The sequence below is a fragment of the Schistocerca cancellata genome, chromosome 6, assembly GCF_023864275.1.
Source record: "Schistocerca cancellata isolate TAMUIC-IGC-003103 chromosome 6, iqSchCanc2.1, whole genome shotgun sequence".
In the NCBI taxonomy this organism is placed as follows: Eukaryota; Metazoa; Arthropoda; class Insecta; order Orthoptera; family Acrididae; genus Schistocerca; species Schistocerca cancellata.
This window is the reverse complement of record NC_064631.1, coordinates 295,857,449-295,881,501: the sequence shown is the minus strand read 5'-3', so window position 1 is coordinate 295,881,501 and position 24,053 is coordinate 295,857,449. Positions and strand designations below refer to the sequence as shown.

Below are 24,053 nucleotides of genomic sequence, written 5' to 3'. Positions count from 1 at the left end.
CAAAATAAAATAAATCAGAGCTCGAACAGAAAGGTTTAGGTGTTCGTTTTTCCCGCGCGCTGTTCGGGAGTGGAATGGTAGGAAGATAGAATGGTTGTGGTTCGATGAACCCTCTGCCAAGCACTTGCAGAGTAATCGTGTAGATGTAGATGCTGTCCTTGGTAAAGTAACGATATCATTCATACTCCCCGTATGACTCAAATTTAATATTTTCTGGCGATTGATACTAGCTATGGCGGTGGTTTGTCTTCCGAACCTAATGAACCCTGATAGATGCGTTGCTGTAATTAATATCTGGATAGCTATCACTGATCCCATTATACCACGAGAAGTGTGTCCGTCCTTTTGTACATGGCGATGTCGTAGCGAGCAACGGTAAGTTATAGCGTGAGAACCTAAATATAGAATCTTAGGTGACGTGTTATTAAGACGATTACTTGAAGTCACACAGATTACGTCGTTGAGTGTAAGCAAGATTATGTCAGGACAAAATTTTAGTATTACGAGAGTGAGCATCAGCCGACCCGTTGCTTTTGACCTACGTATTGCGGCACTATTAGAGCTTGTTCGTACAGTATATCTGCTACGATTGAAACTTGGTACAAAGTTGGAGTTAGTGGTACCTAAAGGGTGGCGCAGTACACTTTCTAAGGAGAGTGGCAGGATGCGCAAGGGAATCTCGATAAGGAAATGATTTTAAGGAACGAATAAATAATGGGAAGTACAAAACAGAACAGATTGTTGGAAAAAGATTACTAGTAAAGACTGAGTGGTAAATGCACTGGAAGAAATTTAATTAATAAGCCTTGGTGGGCTCGCAATCTATCTCGCGTACCTGGACTTCGAGCATTATTCACTGACACCAGTATTGACTGCGCGAAACCATTGTAGCCTGTGGATTATGTCTCAGAACAGCGTAGCTAAGGTAGCAACAGCCAGGCAGCGAGTCACAGCTGACTAGATATCAATTACGAGCCGAGTTTTGTGCCAGAGTCTCAGTCGGCCGTTTGCTTTGTTTACTTTCAGACAAACTTATGAAGCAGTTATGACACCGAGGTGAGTATGGAGTCCTCCCCGCTGATATAACCGGTTTTGATATTCCATGCTGTGCGGGATTGGGTGGTGGGCAGCCGCACCGGTTATTTCCACAATTATCCATTACCTGCCACACCATGTCTTAATGGCCAGTATTTCTCTTACTACGATACGCCCACCTCTATTTCCTGCCCTTTCTGGCTTGCTGGAACAGTTGAGTAATTATCTAAGCTAAGGCTCCGTTTCGTATTTCTAAGCAGTCGAATTTGCCAATTAGGATATATATTTTTAAGAATTTTCGATGTAATTCCATTTATTTGTTGGCTGTAACATTTTCTTGTATTTAATATATGTATAAGAACTGTGTTTTAGATTTGTATGTCTAAATACCACGGCAAGAGGCATTGCTTGTACAATCTACAGGCACCGTGTCGCTAGGGTAAGCTCGTAATTTTCGTTGTATGACTGCTTCACCCAAGATTCCTTTACGTGTGGTTTGGCTAAATCATGTCAGTTCTTATTCTGAGCATTTATTAAGTTTTTTTCTTGTAATGGCTTGGTGGGAGCAGAGTCAGCAGGACTACAAGTAGTCCTCCCAGGGCCGCGACGTGGACGGTAACGTTACTTTGCTGCTTGTACAAGGTGTTAGAGCGCATGCTGCTGAATGTACTTGTGCCTAATATTGATCAGGTAATTCCGGAACAGGCGGGTTTTCGCCCTGGGAAAACTTGCACTGGACAGGTCTTTAATCTTACCCAGTTCATAGAGCATGGGTACGAGAACCGTCTAATTACTGGAGCCGTACTTGTCGACCACTCATCCGCATTCGACACTGTAAATCACTAACTGCTGCTCAGTAAAATATACGCTATGACTAATGATTTCGGGCTGATAAATATTATATCAACTCTTCTCAGCAACAGACGTTTCATCGTAAACCTAGGAGGTAAGCGATGCCGATGGCGTATCCGGAAAAATGGACTACCCCAAAGCAGTGTCCTCGCACCCACTCTTTTCAACATATGTGAATGATCAACCAGTTGCACCAGGGACTAGGAGCTTTGATACGCGGACGATCTTGCAATAGCCGTGCAGGGTCGGAACTTTAACGACATAGAAATTAGCCTTACGAATGCCCTCAACGGTGTAACGCCATACTACAAAGCCAACTGCCTACGCACGAACGCAGCAAAAACATTATCCTGCCTATTCCATCTTCGAAACCGAGACGCCAAGCGTACCCTAAACATCACGTGCAACAACCAACGGATAGCGTTCACCAGCACTCCTTGTTATTTAGGCGTCATCCTTGATCGCACACTTACTTACAGACATCATGTAGACAAGGTCAGCGGCAATCAACAAGGAAAAAACCTCCTGAGTAAGCTCACCTCCACAAAATGGGGTGCAGACCCACATACTTTACGTGCTTCGGCACTTGCACTCTGCTACTCGGTTGCTGAATACGCTACCCCAGTTTGGGAAACATCAGCGCATGCGAAACGAGTGCATCCTCTGCTGAACGATGCCTGTCGCGTAATCACGGGATGCCTAAGACCCACCCCGGTTAGCCAACTTTATTTGCATAGTGGCATAGCTCCACCCAACATCAGACGAGCTATAGCAAGCTAAGCAGAGCGCCTCAAGCAGCTGCGCGACCAGCGCCATCCTCTCTTCGGACAAAACCCTCTACACACACGTCTAAAATCAAGACAGTTTCCTCACCTCAGTTCAACCGCTCGAAACCTCAAAACGAAAGGCCAGATTGTCAAAATGGCAAGCAACACTGCCTACGGGAGACAAAGCACCTCTAATCTCACCCAACGAACAATTGGCCTCTGGAAATTAACTAAAATGGCCATTATGGAGAACCCTCAACCGCCTACGAACTGGGGTGGGCAGATGCAACGTAAACATGTGTAAATGGGGATACCGAGACGGGACGGACACGTGCCAGTGCGGACAGACCCAAACAATGGACCACCTCCTGGAATGCAGCAACATGGGGGAAGTGCAGGAAAGAAGATCTAGCAAACGCTACCGGCAGTGGCAGTTAAATGCGCTGAATTTTGGCGGGACGTGAGATTATATATATATATATATATCTGTGTGTGTGTGTGTGTGTGTGTGTGTGTGTTTATATTGTAATGTGACTCCCCATTTTGGGTTTGTTTTGTTTATACATATGTGTATTGTATTTGTGTGTATTGTATTTCAAAAATGGCTCTGAGCACTATGGGACTCTACATCTTAGGTCATAAGTCCCCTAGAACTTAGAACTACTTAAACCTAACTAACCTAAGGACAAAACACACACACACACACACACACACACACACACACACACACACACGAGGCAGGATTGGAACCTGCGACTGTAGCAGTCCCGCGGTGTGTATTGTATTTGTGTGTATATGTAATATGTGGGTTGTCTATGGCTTGGACACGATTAAATAAAATAAATTAAGTTTTCTTTTATCAAATTTTATACTGCTTAATATGCTGTGAGAGACCTTTTCTAATGGTAAAATTTTGAAATTTTGTGGCGGATTAATAGCCCTGTGTTGACCGTTTCTCGAGAAAATGTCCATTAACATTTGCCTAGTTTGACTCACGTTTCACATAAGTAACGTTTAAAAAGCCATATGTTGTCTTCTGATCCCCGCTGACGGCTTTTTTGCAGCTGGTGGGCGCGTGGGCTTGTTGCTTACGCACCGCTTTGGTGTTTATCGGCTGCCTTCGAGACGTGTCCTTGATCGCCTTAGTACGCTGAAAGTATGTATTTGCTATATTACTTAATGCAGTACAGAGGCGGGCTGCTAGGTTTGTCACCGGTAGGTTCGAACAACATATTACGGAGATGCTTCGGGAACTCAAATGGGAATCCCTGGAGGTAAGGAAACGTTCTTTTTCGAGAAACACTATTGAGAAAATTTGGAGAACCGCCATTTGAAGCCGACTGCCGAAAGATTCTATTACCGCCAACATACATTGCGCATTAGGACCACGAAGATACGAGAAGTTATGGCACATACGGAGCCAGACAGAAGAGACTTTATCCTCGCTCTATTTGCAAGTGAAACAGGAAAGGAAGCGACAAGTCTTTGGGCAGGGTAGCCAACGCCACGCACTGTGGCTCGTATATGGATATGCAGAGTTCTGATTTATGGAACCTTATTTAAAGTTACAAGTTTGCTTTGGAGTACGTTGTATTGCACATGTTGTGAATTGCTGGTAGGTAAGTTTTAAGAAAAACTCTGTATCATGGTTGAATGATTTGGAAGCATTCGCTCAACGTAATTACTGTGAGCGTAACGTGACATCGTACATGCCTCACGTGTAGCTTCCCTTAAACCATTTCGATGTTTTGGCACTTTATGAAACATTCAGTAGATTTTATGCTGATTTTTGGTAGTGTATTTAAAAACACTGTCAGTTTCCCGAAAATCCATTGAAGTATGTCACCTTTTCTTAAATTATCTTAAGTTTTGCTGTTGCACTTTGAGCAGTTTGTTTTGTAAGGTAAGTCTTCAAAAATTTTTTACTGGTTTGCATTTATACTGGCACAGTTTTGTGAATGGTTACATTAAGACTATTAAATACATTGTTGTAAACGACTAATTATGTTTACCCTGTCGCTCCTGATTATTTGCAGTTATTGTATATATTTATTCATGGTCTGATATGGTTGCTAAATAAATATTACTCAGTCGACACGTAACTCTGCTGTTTTTAGTTTGCCCTTCCACGCTCTCGTTCCAACATGTGTGTGTTTAGGGATTTCAGGACGACTATAGAAGAGCTGCAGTATCGTAACAAGCAATTTACTATGTTAAATGATGAAGACTAACCACCGTCATGTCACCGAGTTCGCCTCATCCAGCTCCATGGTTTTCTCCTGTAGTCCCCAAAACAAAGTTTAAAGAGCGGCGCTTTGATTGTCATGCGTAATCTCCGTTGTCTAAATTGATATGTAAAGCAAGTTTTCCGATTATCGGCGTATTCTCACCGATTTTCGGCAGCACCTCTTATCTTTCTGTATTTCACGACAATCTAAACTGAGCACATATGCAGTAATTCATTGAAGGCCAGACATTTGACTAGCCGAGGCGTTCCAGTTCAGGAAAATCTCGTTAGTGCGAAGTGTAATATCCACACAGTTGCGAAGACAAGAGCTTGCAAGTGTGTGAATTGTGGCACAATTTGCTGACTGACACAGAAGAATGGAGACGAAAATTGCGGGTGTGCTTGATGATCCGTTTGCCTTTAGGGAAGGTAAAGACACCAGAGGCAGTTCTGTCGTTCCGGTTGATAAAGGAAGCAGAACTAAAGAAAAATCAATGTATGTTCGTAGGGTTTTTCGACCTGGAAAAAGTGTTTGACAAAATAAAATAGTGCAAGGTGTTCGAATTTGAGAGAAATTGTTGTAAGCTATAGGGAGGAACGGGTAGTATACAACACGCCCAAGAACCGTGAGGGAATAAGAGCGGAAGGCGAAGAACGAAGAGCACTGATTAAGAAGTGTGTGAGACAGATGTCTTTCGCTTCAAATCGTTCCATCTGTACATGGAAGACACAATGACGAATTAAAAGGTTCAAGTTATTTCATTGTGAAAGGATCAGTGATTAGATTCGCTGAAGAATTATAAGATCTGTTCAACAGAATGAAGAGTAATGAATACAGGACATGGACAGAGTAAATCTAAGAAAGAAGCAATGAGTAGCAGAAATTAAACTTATGATTGGTGATCACGAAGTATATTCTACGTAGACAGCAAAATAACCCGTGACGGACGGAGCAAGGCTGACAAAGCATAGCAGCACTGGCAAACAGGGCATTCCGAGCCAAGAGTAGTCTAATTCAAACCTAGATTTTAATTTGAGGGGGAAATTAAGAATGTGCATTTAGAGCACAGCATTGTGCGGTAGTGAGACGGATTGGGAAAATCCTAACAGAAGAGAATGTAAGCACTTGAGATGGTGCTACAGAACGTTGAAAACTGGGTGGACTGCTAAGGTGAGGAATGAGGATCTCCGTGGAATCGGCGAGGAAAGAAACCCAGAAGATTGACAAAAAGGGACAGAATGGTTGGACATCTGCAAAGACATCACTGAGTACCTTTGATGGTGCTAGAGGGAGCTGCAGACGGTAAAAACTGTCGAGGAAGAGATTGGAATACATACGGCAAATACTTTATGTACGTTGCAAATGCTACCGAGATGAAAATGTTGGCAAGTGAGAATTCTCGGCGAGCCGCAAGGAACCAGTCAAAAGACTGATGAAGTAAACAGTACGGAGTGGAGGCTCACCAGCAGCTTCGCCCGTGGCGGACCCGGCCCAGATGGTGGCGCGCTCGACGGTGGTCAGCGTGTATCCCACGGCCTCGAGCGCGCGCTGGCCCAGCGGCCGCGCGGCAAACCACCGCAGCAGCGTGGACAGCATGTGCCGGCTGACTCGCAGCGACCGCAGGCACAGCTTCGTCACCGTGGGCGGCGGCCGGCGGGGGCGGCGTCGTCTCCTCACGGAGCTCTCCGGCGTCCTCTCCTCCGGGGGTACGACTGCAACCACAGTACCGGTGTTAAAGTTTTTGCATCTAAGTTCCCTCATGCCACATATTCTACTTGCGTAGTATTTGAAACCTTAGCAACCTTTAAATAGCATCACTGGAAACAAATTACAGTTTTCAGACAATACAAAAATTTCAACACGCCACTAACATGTGAGGCTGACAGTGTATGAAGTAACCTCCTTCGATGTAAAATTAAGAAAAAATTAGGAATTGCTGTAGTTCTCCGTCAGAAACGTACTTCCGCGAGGACAAACGCACGTTAAAAATTCTCTAATTCGTAAGGTGAATTGAACCGAAGAGTATAGAGAAGCGTGCCTGATCTCAGAAATAAGTTACAAAAACTAGATAGCTAATTTTGTTTGATAACATCTTTTGCGGCCAGTACAGCAGCATTGAGTCGATGCACTAACATTTTGCTCGATGTTTACTTCAAGGTCATTAACAGTTTCTTGGTTCGTGTCTCAGAATACCTTTATTAACGTGAAGTTTAAAATAACATTCTTTTGTGCCGAACTAGCGTCCTTTCCTGACTAGTAAGACATTAAGATCAGGATACTATTCATGGTGTTGGTCGCCTACGGCGCATGTTTTGTTTAGTACGGTCCAGAGAGCCACGTTTTGCTAAAAAGTGATGAATTCTCAACTAATTAGTTACTGAATAACCGTCTTGAGTACTATCAAACTGCTTCAACTTCCACTCTGATTTTTCACTACTGGCCATTAAAATTGCTGTACCACGAAGATGATGGGCTACAAACGCGAAATTTAACCGACAGGAAAATGCTGTGATATGCAGGTGATTAGTTTTTCAGAGCATTCACAGAAGGTTGGCGTCGGTGGCGACACGAACGTGCTGACACGAGGAAAGTTTCCAACCTATTTCTCATACACAAACAGCAGTTGACCGGCGTTGCCTGGAGAAACGTTGTGATGCCTCGTGGAAGGAGGAGAAATGTGTACCGTCACGTTTCCGACTTATCAAAGTCAGATTGTAGCCTATCGCGATTGCGGTTTATCGTATCGCGACATTGCTGCTGCCGTTGGTCGAGATCCAATGACTGTTAGCAATCTGTGGGTTCAGGAGGGTAATACGGAACTCCGTGCTGGATCCCAACGGCCTCGTATTACTAGCAGTCACGTCTCGATCCCTGAGCCAACAGATGCGGACGTTTGCAAGACAACCATCTGGATGAACAATTCGACGACCTTTGCAGCAGCATGGACTATCAGCTCGGAGACCATGGCTGCGGTTACCTTTGACGCTGCATCACAGACAGGAGCACCTGCGATGGTGTACTCAACGACGAACCTGGGTGCACGAATGGCAAAACGTCATTTTTAGGACGAATCCAGGTTCTATTTACAGCATCATGATGGTCTCATTGTATGGTAGTGAAACATTGACTGTGGGAAAACCTGAACAGAAGAGAATCGAAGCATTTGACATGTGGTTGTATAGACGGATGTTGAAAATTGGGTGGACTGATAAGGTAAGGAATGAGGAGGTTCTACGCAGAATCGGAGAGGAAAGGAATATGTGGAAAACACTGATAAAGAGAAGGGACAGGATGATAGGACATCTGCTAAGACATGAGGGAATGACTTCCATGTTACTAGAGGGAGCTGTAGAGGGCAAAAACTGTAGAGAAAGACAGAGATTGGAATACGTCAAGCAAATAATTAAGGACGTAGGTTGCAAGTGCTACTCTGAGATGAAGAGGTTAGCACAGGAAAGGAATTCGTGGCGGGCCGCATCAAACCAGTCAGTAGACTGATGACCAAAAAAAGGTCTCATCCGTGTTTGGCGGCATCGCGGTGAACGCACATTGGAAGCTTGTACTCGTCATCGCCATACTGGCGTATCACCCGTCGTGATGGTATGGGGTGCCATTGGTTACACGTCTGTCACCTCTTGTTCGCATTGACGGCACTTTGAACAGTGGACGTTACATTTCAGATGTGTTACGACCCGTGGCTCTACCCTTCATTCGATCCCTGCCAAACCCTACATTTCAGCAGGATAATGCACGACCGCATGTTGCAGGTCCTGTACGGGCCTCTGGCTACAGAAAATGTTCGACTGCTGACCTGGCCAGCACTTTCTCCAGATCTCTCACCAACTGAAAACGTCTGGTCAATGGTGGCCGAGCAACTGGCTCGTCACAATACGCCAGTCACTACTCGTGATGAACCGTGGTATCGTGTTGAAGCTGCATGGGCAGCTGTACCTGCACACGCCATCCAAGCTCTGTTTGACTCAATGCCCAGGCGTATCAAGGCCGTTATTACGGCCAGCGGTACTGATTTCTCATGATGTATACACCCAAATTGCGTGAAAATGTAATCACATGTCAGTTACAGTATAATATATTTGTCCAATGAATACCCATTTATCATCTGCATTTCTTAGTGTAGCAATTTTTAAGGCCAGTAGTGTATATGCCGCCTATGTTGCCTAACAGTATCTAGAAAGGGGGAACTTTTATATTACGGTAAGTAAATGTTAGTCAATGAGCTCAAAATGTCTACATGTAGGAAACAAATACCTGAAAAATAGAAGAGCTCATTTTTCGAAGAGTAGTCCCTTGTGTGAAAAAAGGATTGCTTGTGATCTGGTAATTACGTAGATCTGCAAGGACACTTAATAGCAATAGTCAAAATTCTGCTCAGTTTATTTGAAAGTGGAATCGAAGCTACCATTTGCAGTTTCCACCTACAGCGTGTTTAAAGCTAAGACAATACCCACCAAGTGTTTTCCTTGCCGTACTGAGTCGAAGATCACACCAGTCAAAAGCCTTAATTTTATTGCTCAACGAGTGATAAAATTAACCAAGTCTGCTGAGGCCTGAAACATGTTAATGGAATAACAGGGGTGTGCGTCCACGATTTCGCCATTCTGACCGCTTGGACTGCTGGGAAGGCTCAGTGAGGTGTTGGTATGTCTGCATGAGTGGCAATCCGTTCTTTCTCAAGAGCCGAAATGAGAAAGTCGTGATGTTGGACGATCGAGTCTGGCATGAAGTTGTCCTAACTCATTTCAGAGGTGTCGTTGGGCTCTGGCGAAGCTCTGTGTAGGGCAGTCATTTCAGGCCTTATTGTCCTGAAACTTTTTCGACCCATACGCTACAGGAAAATTAAAGAGACCTTTGGAGAAAAAAGAGAACCACTTATATGAATATTAAGAGCTCAGATGGAAACAGTTCTAAGCAAAGAAGGGAAAGCAGAAAGGTGAAAGGAGTATATAGAGGGTCTATACAAGGACAGTATTATGGAAATGGAAGAGGAAGATGAAATGGGAGATACGAAACTGCGTGAAGAGTTTGGCAGAGCACCGAAAGACCCGAGTCGAAACAAGGCCCCAGGAGTAGACAACATTCTATTAGCACTGACAGCCTTGGGAGAGGCTGTCTTGACAAAACTACCACCTGGTGAGCAAGATGTATGAAACAGGCGAAATACCCTCAGACTTCAAGAAGAATATAATAATTCCAATCCCAAAGAAAGCAGGTGTTGACAGATGTGAAAATTACCGAATAATCAGTTTAATAAGCCACAGCTGCAAAATACTAACACTAATTCTTTACAGACGAATGGAAAAATAGTAGAAGCTGACCTCGGTGAAGATCAGTTTGGATTCCGTAGAAACACTGGAACACGTGAGGCAATACTGACCTTACGACTTATCTTAGAAGAAAGATTAAGGAAAGGCAAACCCACGTTTCTACCATTCGTAGACTTGGAGAAGCTTTTGGCAATGTTGACTGGAATACTCTTTCAAATTCTGAAGGTGGCAGTGGTAAAATACAGGGAGCGAAAGGCTATTTATAATTTGTACAGAAACCAGATGGCAGTTATACGAGTCGAGATGCATGAAAGAAGCTGCTGTTGGGAGATAGAGGGGTGTAGTCTCTCACATTGTTATTGAATCCGTATAATGAGCAAGCAGTAAAGGAAACAGAAGGAAAATTTGGAGTAGGTATTAAAATCCATGGAGAAATAAACTGAGGTTCGCCGATGACATTTTAATTCTGTTAGAAACAGCAAAGGATTTGGAAGAGCAGTTGAACGGAATGGATGGTGTCTTGAAGGGAGGATATAAGATGAACATCAACAAAAGCAAGACGAGGATAATTGGATGTAGTCGAATTAAGTCGGGTGATGCTGAGGGAATTAGATTAGGAAATGAGACACTAAGTAGTAAGCGAGTTTTTCTAGTTGGGGAGAAAAAATGACTGATGGTTGAAGCAGAGACGATATAAAATGTAGACTGGCAATGGCAAGGAAAGCGTTTCTGAAGAAGAGAAATTTGTTAACATCGAGTATTGATTTAAGTGTCAGGTAGTCGTTTCTGAAAGTATTTGTATGGAGTGTAGCCATGTATGGAAGTGAAACATGGACGATAAATAGTTTAGACAAGAAGAGAATAGAAGCTCTCAAAATGTGGTGCTACAGAAGAATGCTGAAGATTAGATGGGTAGATCACATAACTAATGAGGTATTGAATAGAATTGGGGAGAAATAGAAGCGTTGCACCTTCGTCTTATCCTGTCTGGGCATCCTAAGCCCATTAAAGTGACTATCGCACGCAATGTTTTGTCGGCTCGCCAGTGCGTAAGCACCTTAGCACCTCTTAGCTACTGTCACGACCCTGTCTTCTCACTCGAAACGAAGGCTCATGAAGTACGCGAGCAGCGCCAATCTAAGGAATGTGCGTGGTCTGAACTGTTATTGCTGCCATCCTGCTCTGGTACAAGCTACCGTGCAACGTGACCACAAATGTCGTGTTTTAAATAAGCTAAGGCTTTTTGTTATCTTCATAACGTTGGCTTCCCCTCCCCGTAAAGGAATGCAAATTGCGCGTCAAATAGGAAGGCAGTTTAACAGCGACAATCTTTGTGATACTATTTCGGCCTATAACGAAACTTTATATTAAAACAAGCCTCACGTCATACTAATACGATTAAGGCAAAGTAGCAGCATTGAAATACTTTGGTTTTATTATTGCAATCATTTAAGACATTTAAGAAATCCAATGGGGTGACATCACGTCTTGAAAGAGCACTTCTTTTCTGGTAAGGTCAGAGCCAGGTGTCTACGAACGCTCATACCAATGTAAGATAGGGACCCATCGCATTTGAACCACATCTGTTGGAAAATGAGATGTTCAAGAAACGTGGATACGATGTTACCAATACCAGTACCTGTATTCCATTGTCAGGAATCACAACGACTTTCACTTTACTGATTTCTGGACCAGTGCCCCTTACGCGAAATTTATACATTTTTCCTTTATCACCACTGGAAGTTTGTAGTATCACGACATCGTTCTGTATATACTTTTACCATAATCGAGCAACAATGAAAACTAAGTTGAAACGCCCAGAAGAATGGAAGTGGTTAATGGACTACTGGAGTACTGCATAAGGCTGAATACTGCCGTGGTGAACTGCAGTACACAGTGCAGTTTAAGAGTAATTGACTTTTCTGAACATGCTTGTCACAGTAGTTTGACAGAAATGTAGGTGCAAGGAATGTTACTAAGAGACTGTGGGTAACTACAACTTGTCGACTAAGGAAATAGGAATGCTCAGGGAAAAACTGGAATATATCTATTTAAGACAGCAGGCTCTCTGGCCTCTTCATACAGTTATAAAGGGCCATCAAACCACCTTCTCTTGCATTTCTAAAATAGGAATTTGCGTTCTTGCAAATTCTTTCCTACCACATTAAACTGTCATGCAAAGTAGGTAATCATGCTATTTACATGTATGTACATGATCGAAAGTAGGCTGCATGCACGTTATAAATTGTGCATTTCACGTTAGATACGAGTGGGAACTTTCGGCTGTGAGGAGGCCAACCACTCAATGGCAGCAAATCGTCAGAGAGTGCGGTGATGTACGGCCACTGGGAATTTGCGGAAGGAGACCCGACCCGCCCGTGGCTCGCCGCTCTGTGCCGGGTGTCAGGAGACAGAACGACGGACGCTCGCTAGTTCCACAATTTGCGGTGGGGGGGTGGGGGGGGGGCGGGCAGTTTCCTCGCTGAAGCCTAATATTTGGGCAAGAACGCACGAGCTCGGCGGCACGGCTGCATTATTTTTGGGACACTTCGGAAAAATGGTCGCCGAGATCCACGGGTTAGCCGACAGATAGGCGCCACACACACACTATCCCAATCATCACATTCCGCTGGCGCTTATCGCCAGAAAGGTTCCCACACTAAGTCCTGGCGGAGGCTGTGGTACACTATTAGATGTCACACGTTTGCAGTCCACGGCGGGAACTGGCAGGATGGAATGGCAATGGCGAAGGTCATAATTGGTGGAAGCTTTCTTTAGCGACAACGACTGACCGAGTTCTGGCACAGCCGAGCGGTCGCTCTATGGGGCCGGGGTGGAAGAGAGAATTTGAGCTAGTTGGTTCTTGGTCGCCGCAGAAGTGTCGCATAATTTGCCGCCCTTGCTCCAGTTATTTCATTCACATTGTCTTCTCCGACTACTAGAATGAACAGTTTTTTCCGCTTGCGCTTCGATCGGTCTCCAAGGTGGAGCCCATATCCATGCAGCAGAGCCTACCCCAAGTAGCAGCCGTAGTCACCAAGCAGCCTTGCACCGTACTGTCGCAGCTCCGGCCTTTAGGGTTTAATTGCTTTTCAGCCGCCCAAACTTCGAATTTATGTTTCTCAACCGTGGCATCCATAGAACCACTTTGCCTCTAGTTGATGTGGTACTGTATTTGATCACCTACTACTTAATCGGTATAACCGACCTGCATTTCACTTTTTCTCTTTGTTCTCCATTCTGAATAGGAACCGGCCTGGGTGGCCGAGCTGTTCCAGGCTCTACAGTCGAACCGCGCGACCGCTACGGTCGCAGGTTCGAATCCTGCCTCTGGCATGGATGTGTGTGATGTCCTTAGGTTAGTTAGGCTTAAGTAGTTCTAAGTTCTAGGGGACTGATGACCTTAGAAGTTAAGTCCCATAGTGCTCAGAGCCATTTGAGCCATCTTAGCAGGAAGCACACTCGATTCCATGCAGTGATAACTTTACATATTTCGTTCATTTTATGTACCGTATTTTCCTTTTGCGAATTCGTGATCAATATTTTGTTTCATTTAAAGAAAATTGTAAATTCTTAGGACGGCATTTACCTGTTTAACAGTAACACTCACTGGAACACTTTCTCGTTTTTGGGGTAAGTTTTAATTTACTGAATAAATTATGTGATAGGCTAGCCCCCCACGTAGGTTTTGTATCATGTGGCGAAAGAAGCACCGTATCGTTGAGATACCAGATGCTGCAACACCACAACTCTTGATAATCATACATTTTACGTGTTTTACGAAGTTAGTTTTATTATTCCTGGAAATATGTTGTCAAGTTACAAATGCTATTTGAGAAAGAATACGCATGGAATGTTAATATTTTGTAAGACACGGTGCCCTAGTAAGGGAAAAGCTATTGTCAAAAAGTATAATAAATTGTAAATGCATTATCGCTGGGCGTGCGAGAGCGCCAAAGGAAAAGTAGCAGTTCGGAGTCGCGAGGAGACTTGTTTGTATTCGCCGGTGTGGCAATAAAACGTGGAAATAAAGTGTTTCGGAAGTGTGGAGCAGTGAAAACAAACCGTTTTGGCGGATATTTAATATCGGCAAGCTATGTGTATGGCATGTATTGGGCATAGTACAAATGCAGGAAGAGCAATTCACATCGATAGTACTGTGAGCCCTTGTTATTGGCTATATGATATGGCAAGAACATTAACCTGTGCTCTAATTTACAGCTGAATGAAGCCTCTCGACGACCAAACAGCATCAAAGTGAAGTAAGATCTAGACTTTTTATAACTAGAAGTGTAATAGGCTGACCACCGTAATGGAATTTTATTGCTTAAATAACATCGTTTTCGTTTATATTGTCACGTAAATAATTTTCCTAAGTCGTTATCCAAGTAGTATGCACCCAATCCCTTTGTACGAACCGAGATAATCAGAAAACGAACCGAAAATGAAGTTAACAATTTATCAATATAATATTCCAACTTTTGGACAATTACCTAATAACAAAATCTTTGTAGTATGAATGTCAGAAATAGAATGACGACAAATAATTGCATTTACTAAAAATACAGTAACTTTTATAATAAAAAATTGGTAGTAAGACTACATAACTGACACCGAATTTCACTGTCAAAGCACAGTTTCTAATTTATAGCTTGTGGCAAAATTTATAGCTTTGTTTTCCATTCTTAGTAGGAAATTACGAAGAAATATCAGAATAACTGCTAGGTAAATGACAGTCCTGACCAATGACTAAATTCAAACTATATCTGTATGTCACAATTTCGACAGTCAGTATTACCGTAACTTAACAAAATGTTACTGTCCACAACCAGTAAACGATCTTACTTTAACTGATCTTTTGAAAATATAGTAGGTTGTATGTGTTGGCTATTTGATTATTATTTGGTTAGTGTGACGTACTGTGAAGTACTTCAACGTGTGCATTAGGTACTATTCCTACGTCCTGACGCCAATAACTATTCTTACATAAGACTGCTTAGGAGTATGAAGTTCAGTTTCAACGTAATTATTCTTGTTCCGGTGAGGAACTGACGACCATTGGCTAGTTTCGTTAATGACATACTTTGAAAACCTTTTCCCAAATTTTCCATTTACCACTGTTAAATTAGTTTACGTAATGAAAATATATGAAGTTAACCTACCTATTTCTAATCGTCATTGCCGAAATACTGAGCTATGACTATTCGGTTATAACTTCATTTACTCTGTTCTGCATTTTTCTTCGGAGTAGATGCCTTCCCTGCTTCCAAGCATCCGAGCCGTTCTTGGTTTTTAGCAACGGGCGTTTCACAGTGACCAGCCACTCAATCCCCTTAAAAAGGTTTTCCGGACCCTTTCACCTCTGCTCGCCAATTTGAAACCTCTTTCTGGTTCGAGATTCTACTGGGAGAAACGAGACGTTCCTTTGTAACATAAGCTGGTTTTATTTCGGATAGTGCGTTTAGGTGTTTGAAATCATTCATTCGGAAGTATTTAGTTTTACTGAATCTCTGGAGTTGTTAAACTTAAGAAATGTGTGGACAGGCATTTCGATTTTGTTCATGCCAGAAGTTACTGCTCTCGGTAATGGTCGCTGTTTTCGTTAACTTCGTTCAAAGTTGTTTGATTAGATGCCCATTAAATTTACTGTTTTGACTTGGCAAGACAGCCAAGCCACTATGATTGGTAGCCGAAAAGCACGCGTTTAAGCTCACGCAGGCTGGCGTGAGGTCTGGAACAGGACAATGTAATATAGCCAATAAGGTACGTGGCTGCTGGAATACTTTGATTCATAATTGATGAACATCGGTCTGACGGTACATGCATCACAAGATAAATAGCCAATGATAACGGCGCCTTGCTAGGTCGTAGCAAATGACGTAGCTGAAGGCTATGCTAACTATCGTCTCGGCAAATGAGAGCGTAATTTGTCAGTGAACCATCTCTAGCAAGTCAGCTGTACAACTGGGGCGAGTGCTAGGAAGTGTCTCTAGGCCTGCCGTGTGGCGGCGCTCTGTTTGCAATCACTGACAGTGGCTACACGCGGGTCCGTCGTATACTAGCGGACCGCGGCCGATTTAAATACCACCTAGCAAGTGTGGTGTCTGGCGGTGACACCACATTTACTAAATTAACACTTCGATCTGAATAAGTTCTCGTGTTTTATTAACAGCAAGTTTAATCTTGTCAGAAACCAAGTGTGAAACTAGTCTGCAGCTCTTTATGAATTCACTTTTCAGCCATCACTTAATAATCACACAAATCGGCTCGCCCACTTTGGAAGTGATTTCGTGCTTTGGGGTATGAAGTTTTATGGAGCTTCTCCGACGTATGGATGAAGTCTTTAGATTCTGACTGAGAACATTTCCACTCTGCAAATCAGTTATAATGCAAAACGAGCACCATTTCGAGGTGGTTTAAAATATTTTGAATTTAATTTTGTGGGAAAGCTTTCTTACGTTACGATTTCTCCCATCTAGCAAGTAACTTCGTTGGAGGTAAACGGTATTTTTGTGCCCATGTTTAGTTGCGCTTGGGTTTAAGTGATTTAATGCGGGATTATTTTCCCTTTTATGAAACTTTCAATTGTCCTCCTACGAAGATGTGCTATTCCTTGTAACTTGATTCTGCCATTACAGCCATTGGAAGTACAAAACTACTGTTAGTATTCGAAATCATTTTCTATACTTAGTATGGGTGAAGTTTCCGCAGTAAACGTTCAATACCACGGGAATTGACTGTGGTATTTACACTTGGTGTCGTTCCCACCAAAAGCTAAACCCAAAAGTCTATTAGGAACAACATTCAAGAAACTACCTTGTATTCGTGGAACATACGTTATGTACACTGGTAGTCCGACCAAATCGTACGTAGCGTTTCCTCTGAAATATTCGTAATAGTTTCTTGTAATTTAGTTGCGATCCATCTACCTTTCACCACACGCATGAGGCATGACAGTTACGAAAATTACTTAGTCCGCTAATTCGAACGACTGCAAAGGAAGCAGCCACGTTTCACTGAGCTGATCCGGGTACCAATATTGAACAGGCTTATCACAATAGTTCATGCATTTTAGATTGATAATACGTAGAAGAACGGGGAAGAAAAAATTGATGCTCTTTTAGACTAGTAGTTCAGCGTAGGAAATGTAAAGGCACGAGTAATTTGTGACGTTACTCGTGACATCTGACGCAAGTAGAAGGATCAGGGCAATTTCATCCTATTTATGAACTTAAGAAGCGTACGACAAGGTAGAATGATGCACGTTTGTCGAAGATCTCAGAAATTGGCTTAATGAAAGATGGGTAAAGTACACTATGCGACACCCAAGAACGAAATAGAAATGACACGAGAGGCGCTCGAACTGAAGAAGGCTGTTCCTACTGTTCAACCTGTACACCGAATAAGCAATGACAAATTTAAGAGCTGCTTGGTCTACACTTTTACGATCCACATATTAATATTTCACTGGTCGCGTCACTAGGAGAAACACTGGAGGTCGTGTTGTATCTGCGAGATATAGGACCTACGTTGCGTGGTATCTGTGCAATACAAAAAGGCCTCACACCCATCAAACTGAAGCGGACAAGGTCACTGTCACTTTTCCGCAACTGGCTAGAGGAAATTGGGGGGGGGGGGGGGGGGGGGGGGGCGCGCGCGCTTGTTCCGCACACGCGCGGGCCGCCTAGTACGATAGTACGTAGCTTTGTATTGGATATCACACGCGACCACTGGAGTGCTAATTGTGTGTCCAGTGAGAAATTTATTATTGACCTATCATTATTTGATTTACTCGTTAAAGTGTTGTACACTAGGTGAAAAGCGAAGGAGGTAGTACGTTTTGAAAGGAATGGAGGATGGAGGCTTTAATGTACAGCTGTGGTGATTAAGATAGGGATGGTTGCAACCACAAGGCCACGGCCGACTATGCGTCCTGTCGTTATGCTAGACCGGGAAGAACGTAAATTTATTTCTTTCTTTCTTTCTTGGTCAGAGTTTAATGCGAATACATGTCTAGTATCCTTGCAAGATTTCTACGGATGAACTACCAGCTCTGCTATTGTTGTTGACCATGTCAAGTTAGATGTAACGTTTAAGGGTATTATTGGAGTAAGGTCGCTACTGGGTTACACCCAGGTTAAGAATTCTGATGAAATCAAGTATTTAAAATCAAATATTACCAGCACGTACAATAGGTGACTTCGAGGCATCTTAGTACTACGAAATTTTTTGCAAAAATTTTTGGCATGCGTTGTGTTATCCTACCTAGGATCAGAATTTTAAGAACGGCACCACAGAACCAACGAAACCTGCTGTGCTTATTGACTTGCGTCCTGTTCCGGTCAGCCGATTAATTCACCGATATCATCACATCAGATTAAAGTATGGTTCTGTAGCTTTAAGTACGTAATTGACCATAATACGTGAACTATTATCTTTTACATTTTTCTGTTAATCATAAGATAATGGTTGCGTAGATGTGAGATGCTAAATTATGTTCCCGACTCCGAGGAACATACTTTCAGCATGGTGCTACGGTATCTGTGACTAACATCGCCACTTGACAGACGCTGCATTGGTGTATAAACACGCATTAGAGCAGCTTTTGTTTCTGGGCCACAAATTCGTTTCAAGTTCACCGTTCAGCAGGCAGTTCCTACACGACCTCACATTTGATACATCGAATGAAATTTAATAAAATTTCAATTCCGGCTGGTTATCTGGAGATGCGATAATCTTGTTTTTAGCCGTCGCTGTCCTCGTAAAGGTTTTTCTTACACTATTCCAATGGCTTCCATATCCTACCCAGACAAGTAATTTATTTGAATGTGGTTTCTCAACGAAGGAAGGGAAAAACTTTGGCATCGCTAGTGGTATTAACACAACCTTTGCACATACGGCACAGAAAACCTCTGAATAGCATTGTTCTTACAAGAAAACGTTAATTGATGTCTGCGACAGGAATTCCCTTGGCAGTTCAGATGAGGTTACAACCTTTCATAAAATTCAGTCCATGTGCATTTTAGTGTCACCGGATGTTACATTGCGCGCCGATATTAGTATTCGCGTGACGAAATGCACACCACTAGTCTGAAGTATTGTGAGCCAATGAACACGGCTCGTTCTATTTTCTGTACTTACTAAATGAAAATTGCTAGTATTTTTTCTTTAAGAGTTTGCGCGATTTTTGGCAAAATGGGGAAGACATACAAAAGTATGTTATTGCAATGACGAATATACATAATCGGGCTACACTAGGCATCAGTCTATTACGGCTCTTCTGTTCAGATTCTTTGGTATCGACAACTCAACCAAACTTGCGCGTTGCTAACTAACAGACGGACTTAACTACAAATCAGTCGCAACATCCATTAAATAATTGTGGGAATGAATTAAAATGCCAGGTTAATAGTTATTCTGTCGCTCCCCATATACAAAAATTTAATTAGTTCGTAACCCCTACCAGAAGAAATCAGATTGATCTCATTTAGAACGAAAAAATGGTCAACGTAGGCTGTATTCTTTCTGTTATCCCTTCAATGGCCTAGTTTAAGCCGTGGATAATTTCAGGCACATACCGTAGGCAAGGAAGAATACAGTCTAATTGGACCACAGATTCTCGGAACACGTTGTGGCTGCACTCCCCACAAAAATAAAATTTTGAAATATTCTTATTGGCTGCAACCAACGCCATCAAATTGCCAACATCAGTTCAGAATTATTAGACTAGCCCTCTCATTTAGCACTGTAATATCTGTACCCAGTCGAAACAAAATTGCACTTAGTCGTCATTGTACAGCAAGCGAAGTGTGACACGTTAGGTACTTATCGTTACAGTAAGTTTTCTATCACTAGAAATGCACAGAGTGTCTGACCATATTTGTCGCGGCTTATATTAAGTTCGAACTTTTGGATGTCCTGACTTCATGGTTCCTCTCTTTCCTCAATCAAATACTTAATTCCCTGCTTTCATTGTTAATAGACTTTACATATTACGTAAGGAATTAGTGCAAGGGAACACAGTTATGGCTGGCACCGTCCAGATGTCGACTACTGATCGCCTGATACGTACCTCTAGCGCACGGCGGGAATTGCTGTTCAGGAAACTCGTCATCACTGTTGACATCGCCCTGTTCTGGTTGATTTCGGTCGCCCGATGAAGCCGCCATGGACCTGCACAGATATAGAACTACTTTATTTCCGTATACTTGCGATAAAAGAAATATTCCACACCGGTTGGCGTTGGATGAACAACGAAAACAAACTATAGGAAGCAGATTTCTTCCATTTTATTTGTAACGCATAGTTATTTCAGTTACTACCAAACAATTTTAGTCTCGGCAGTTCCGATCAGTAAGCAAAAACCCGTTAATTTAATAGTTCAGTTCAAGGTTAGATTAGGAACTTAACGCGAAAGAAAACTGAGTTGCAAGCGATGCCTAAATTTATATTTTTCACTGATCTATCGCTTTCGTTTAACGGATACTGCTTTCCATTCCGTTATCGTGAGTTTTCAATGTTCTTATCATTAATACCAATACCAATACTAAATAAGGCGATTACGATTCCATCTTATGTAAAAGCCTCTCATATGTTACGGACTAAGTTTATTCTCGTTTTCATTATGTTACCATACTTTAATTTTACACTACGCAGAAGACATTTACGTTTGCATTCTCTCTTTCAGAACTTCATATTCAAATGGACAGAACTTGAGAAGTCAAACATATAAAGCGAACGATATTGCTAAACAAAGATTCGGATTACATAGTTCAGATTATCTGAAGGAACAACATATGAAGTGCTAAAGCACAGTTTTGTCATCAGTTCAAAAACTGAAGCCATTTTCAGACGCATCGCAAACCTGGAATCTAGATTAACGGTAGTGCCGTAGCTACGTACAATCTACTGTTCGAACAGCAAGGTTAAATTACACCCACGTATTCAGGTAAGTTTTCTAATGACTATTTCAACAAAAATACCAAAGTTGGCGCGAATAAACTTTATTAATAAAATAAAACACGTAAATCAGATTCTGGAAACTTATCGTGAGCTAAAAGTTAACTGACTTGCCGCAGGACATTCAACACCAGAAGTGAAGTTAAAAGGGCAGTACATAAAATTTGAAGCAACACTGGATTTCACGCACGAGTGAGGACATTCTGTGTCGTATGTATGAAACCACATAACGCAAAGCAGCGAAATAACGAACGAAGTACGACATACTAATAACTATGAATTTAGTGATTTTGTCCAAAGCTGACCATACGAAATTCTTTTTCGATAAGTTCTATTACAATATGCAGCTGAAAACAAAGACACAAACTGTTTACCTGTTAAGGATAATCCGGTTATCGTTGACAAACTTCGGAGCAGAAGTGACTTTCTGCCACGGCCCACTATAATATAACCCAGTATCAGCCACGCCCTCTGAGGGCCGGGGACGCTAACCTGTAGCACAGCTAGCGGATCGGGCACACCAATTTATCGGGCCACCGCCCGACCGACCGACCGATTTCGTGACCGTCTACACACGTGACTATCGATTGCACCCAGCGATTGCAGCGCCGCCTGTAGTTGTGATTTGTTTATCTTCAATTCATTGTGTTTATGTTCTAAGATATCCCACTTGGTTTTACACAGAAACAAAAACGAGGTTTGCCTCAGTTCTTGTAAAGGTAACAAGGGACAAGAAGAAGCGGAAAGCAAGCTGTGGGCAAACAAGTGACCAATGCAAGGACAGAAATTCAGCCATGTTCTGTTTACTTAAGCAGCTGGCAGCCGACAAATTTCGTAATTACATGAGAATGCGTGAACTGCGCATTTCGGTGCTGCTGAACAACCTCAAACCATTATTAACGAAAAAGAGTAGTCATGAGAGAGGAGCGGAGAGGCTGTTAGATACATTACGATTTCTAGGCAGTGGCAAAAGTTAAGAGGCTCTTACATTAAGTGGTGTTGTCTCCGCGCAGTTATTAACCAAAATGACTTCTGAAATCTGCAATGTGATTTGAAAGTTGACTGCGGAAGTACATCCAACATGGGCAAGCAAAATATGTAAAACACAAGACGTTTATGAAAACGTTATTAATTTATTTAGGTATGTAGCATAGAAGGTGACTTGTAAGCTTAAGAAATTCAATTCAGATTCGAAGAACAAAGACTACACATGGTGGTGGTGCATCTCATCTAATAAATATAACAACATACACGTAAGAAATGAAGCATTAAGCAATTTTTATAACCATAAAAAAACTAATAGCAGAGGGCTTTGATGTAAATTGGACTTTTCCTTGACAGTTATGAAGGAGGTATATTTTATGAACACCAGTGTTTTCATTTACGATTTTATTTCAGATTAAGTATCGGGAATAAAACTTAAAAACAGAAATTCAGAAGGTCGACGGACTTTTATACTCTCTATGTGACACACGAAACCATTATTGGTTCATTAAAAAAGAGAAATGGTACAAGTGTGCCGCTCGAAACTGTTATGGATTCGTTAAAAAGTGAAACAAGTTAGTTGGTTAGTTCCATGTTCCACGAACCATTGTGCACGACAGATCGTAATAATGTGGAACGAGTCTTTTTGCTTTCACATCGCAAATTAATTTGTACATATAGTTACATTCTAAATATTTCAAAGTTTTTTCTTTTTTTCCAAAGAAAAATTTCCAAAATGAAAATAGATATACAGATGTTGTGAGATAGTAAGTCTTACCCACCACCTCTTATACATTACAGTAACAGAAATTGTACAGAATAGAAGCAGTTTTCAAGGAAAAACTTTGTCAGTTGGTTTTCAAATTTTACTTTGCTGTCTGTCTGACATTCTATACCGATGAGTAAGTGATAAAAATGTTTTGTCGCAGCATGATGCATCTATTTTTGTGCTAAAGAAAGCCTTAATTTGGAGTAATGAACATCATTTTTCCTTCTGGTATTGCAGTTATGTATATCATTGATCCTTATTTACAACTAACTTCATGAGAGAATAAATATACTGTGAAGATTTAATCAGAACGCCGAATTTCTTAAACAAATGTCTACAAAGTGATTGTGTGTGAGCACCACATGTTATTGTTGCAGTATGTTTTTGTGCAATGAAAACGTAAAGATGAATTACCCCAGAACATTACTCCATATGACGTTACTGAATGAAACTAGCCAAAATATGCCAACTTGTTGATTTGTCTCTCACCAAGATTTGCAATGATTCAAAATGCAATTGTGACTGGACTAAGTTGTTTTAGGAGTTCCAAAATGTGCGTTTTCCAATTTAAATTCTCATGAATATGAACACCTAAGAATAGACGCCTTCAATTGTAAAACAGGGTAACGAACAAAATAAAAACTTCTGGGAAATCGACTGTTAAGTTTTGAGGCAAAATATTAAATAGTTTGCTTTAACAAATCTCACATTTTTATGTTTCAAAAGTATTGTGCGTGTACTGAAAAATGACATTCGTCTTACCTGCTCCTCATATCATTTATATATAAGAACTGAAAACTGCGGAGGGATACCGGCAGACATCATGTTTCTCATCGATGTATGAGACCCTGTTACATTGTTAAGTGCCAGATAAAATGTTTTAAAACAATTAATGTGATATGTTGCTTCATGGACGTGGCAATTATCACTTAGAAGGAAACTCACCACGATGTTTACAGTGCAATGGCGTAACATAATAAATACATTGGAAATAAAATAATGTAACCGAAAGTTGCCTTGGCAGTTGTTTTATTAGTAGTTTTAGGTACAACAATGTTATATTTAATGGTTAGGAACCAAGCTCGTGTAACAACTGTGATATGACTTTGGAATACACTTTTTTAGGGTAGGGAGGACAGAAAGAAAGCAAATTTTAAGAGAGGTTAGAACTGAA

At 41.9% G+C, this 24,053-nt stretch overlaps 1 protein-coding gene across 1 annotated transcript in view; it reads right to left on the bottom strand.

The window, feature by feature from the left end:
* Positions 1-21,624, bottom strand: part of LOC126191209 (uncharacterized) — a 60,206-nt gene extending 38,582 nt beyond the window's left edge. The window contains exons 1-3 of the mRNA XM_049932010.1: positions 21,501-21,624; positions 20,240-20,340; positions 6,346-6,594 (exon numbers count right to left, since the gene is read on the bottom strand). Of these exons, the coding sequence (XP_049787967.1) occupies positions 6,346-6,594; positions 20,240-20,336 (346 nt within the window). The 5' untranslated portion in view covers positions 20,337-20,340; positions 21,501-21,624. The remainder of the gene's footprint in view (positions 1-6,345; positions 6,595-20,239; positions 20,341-21,500) is intronic.
* Positions 21,625-24,053: the final 2,429 nt, after the last annotated feature.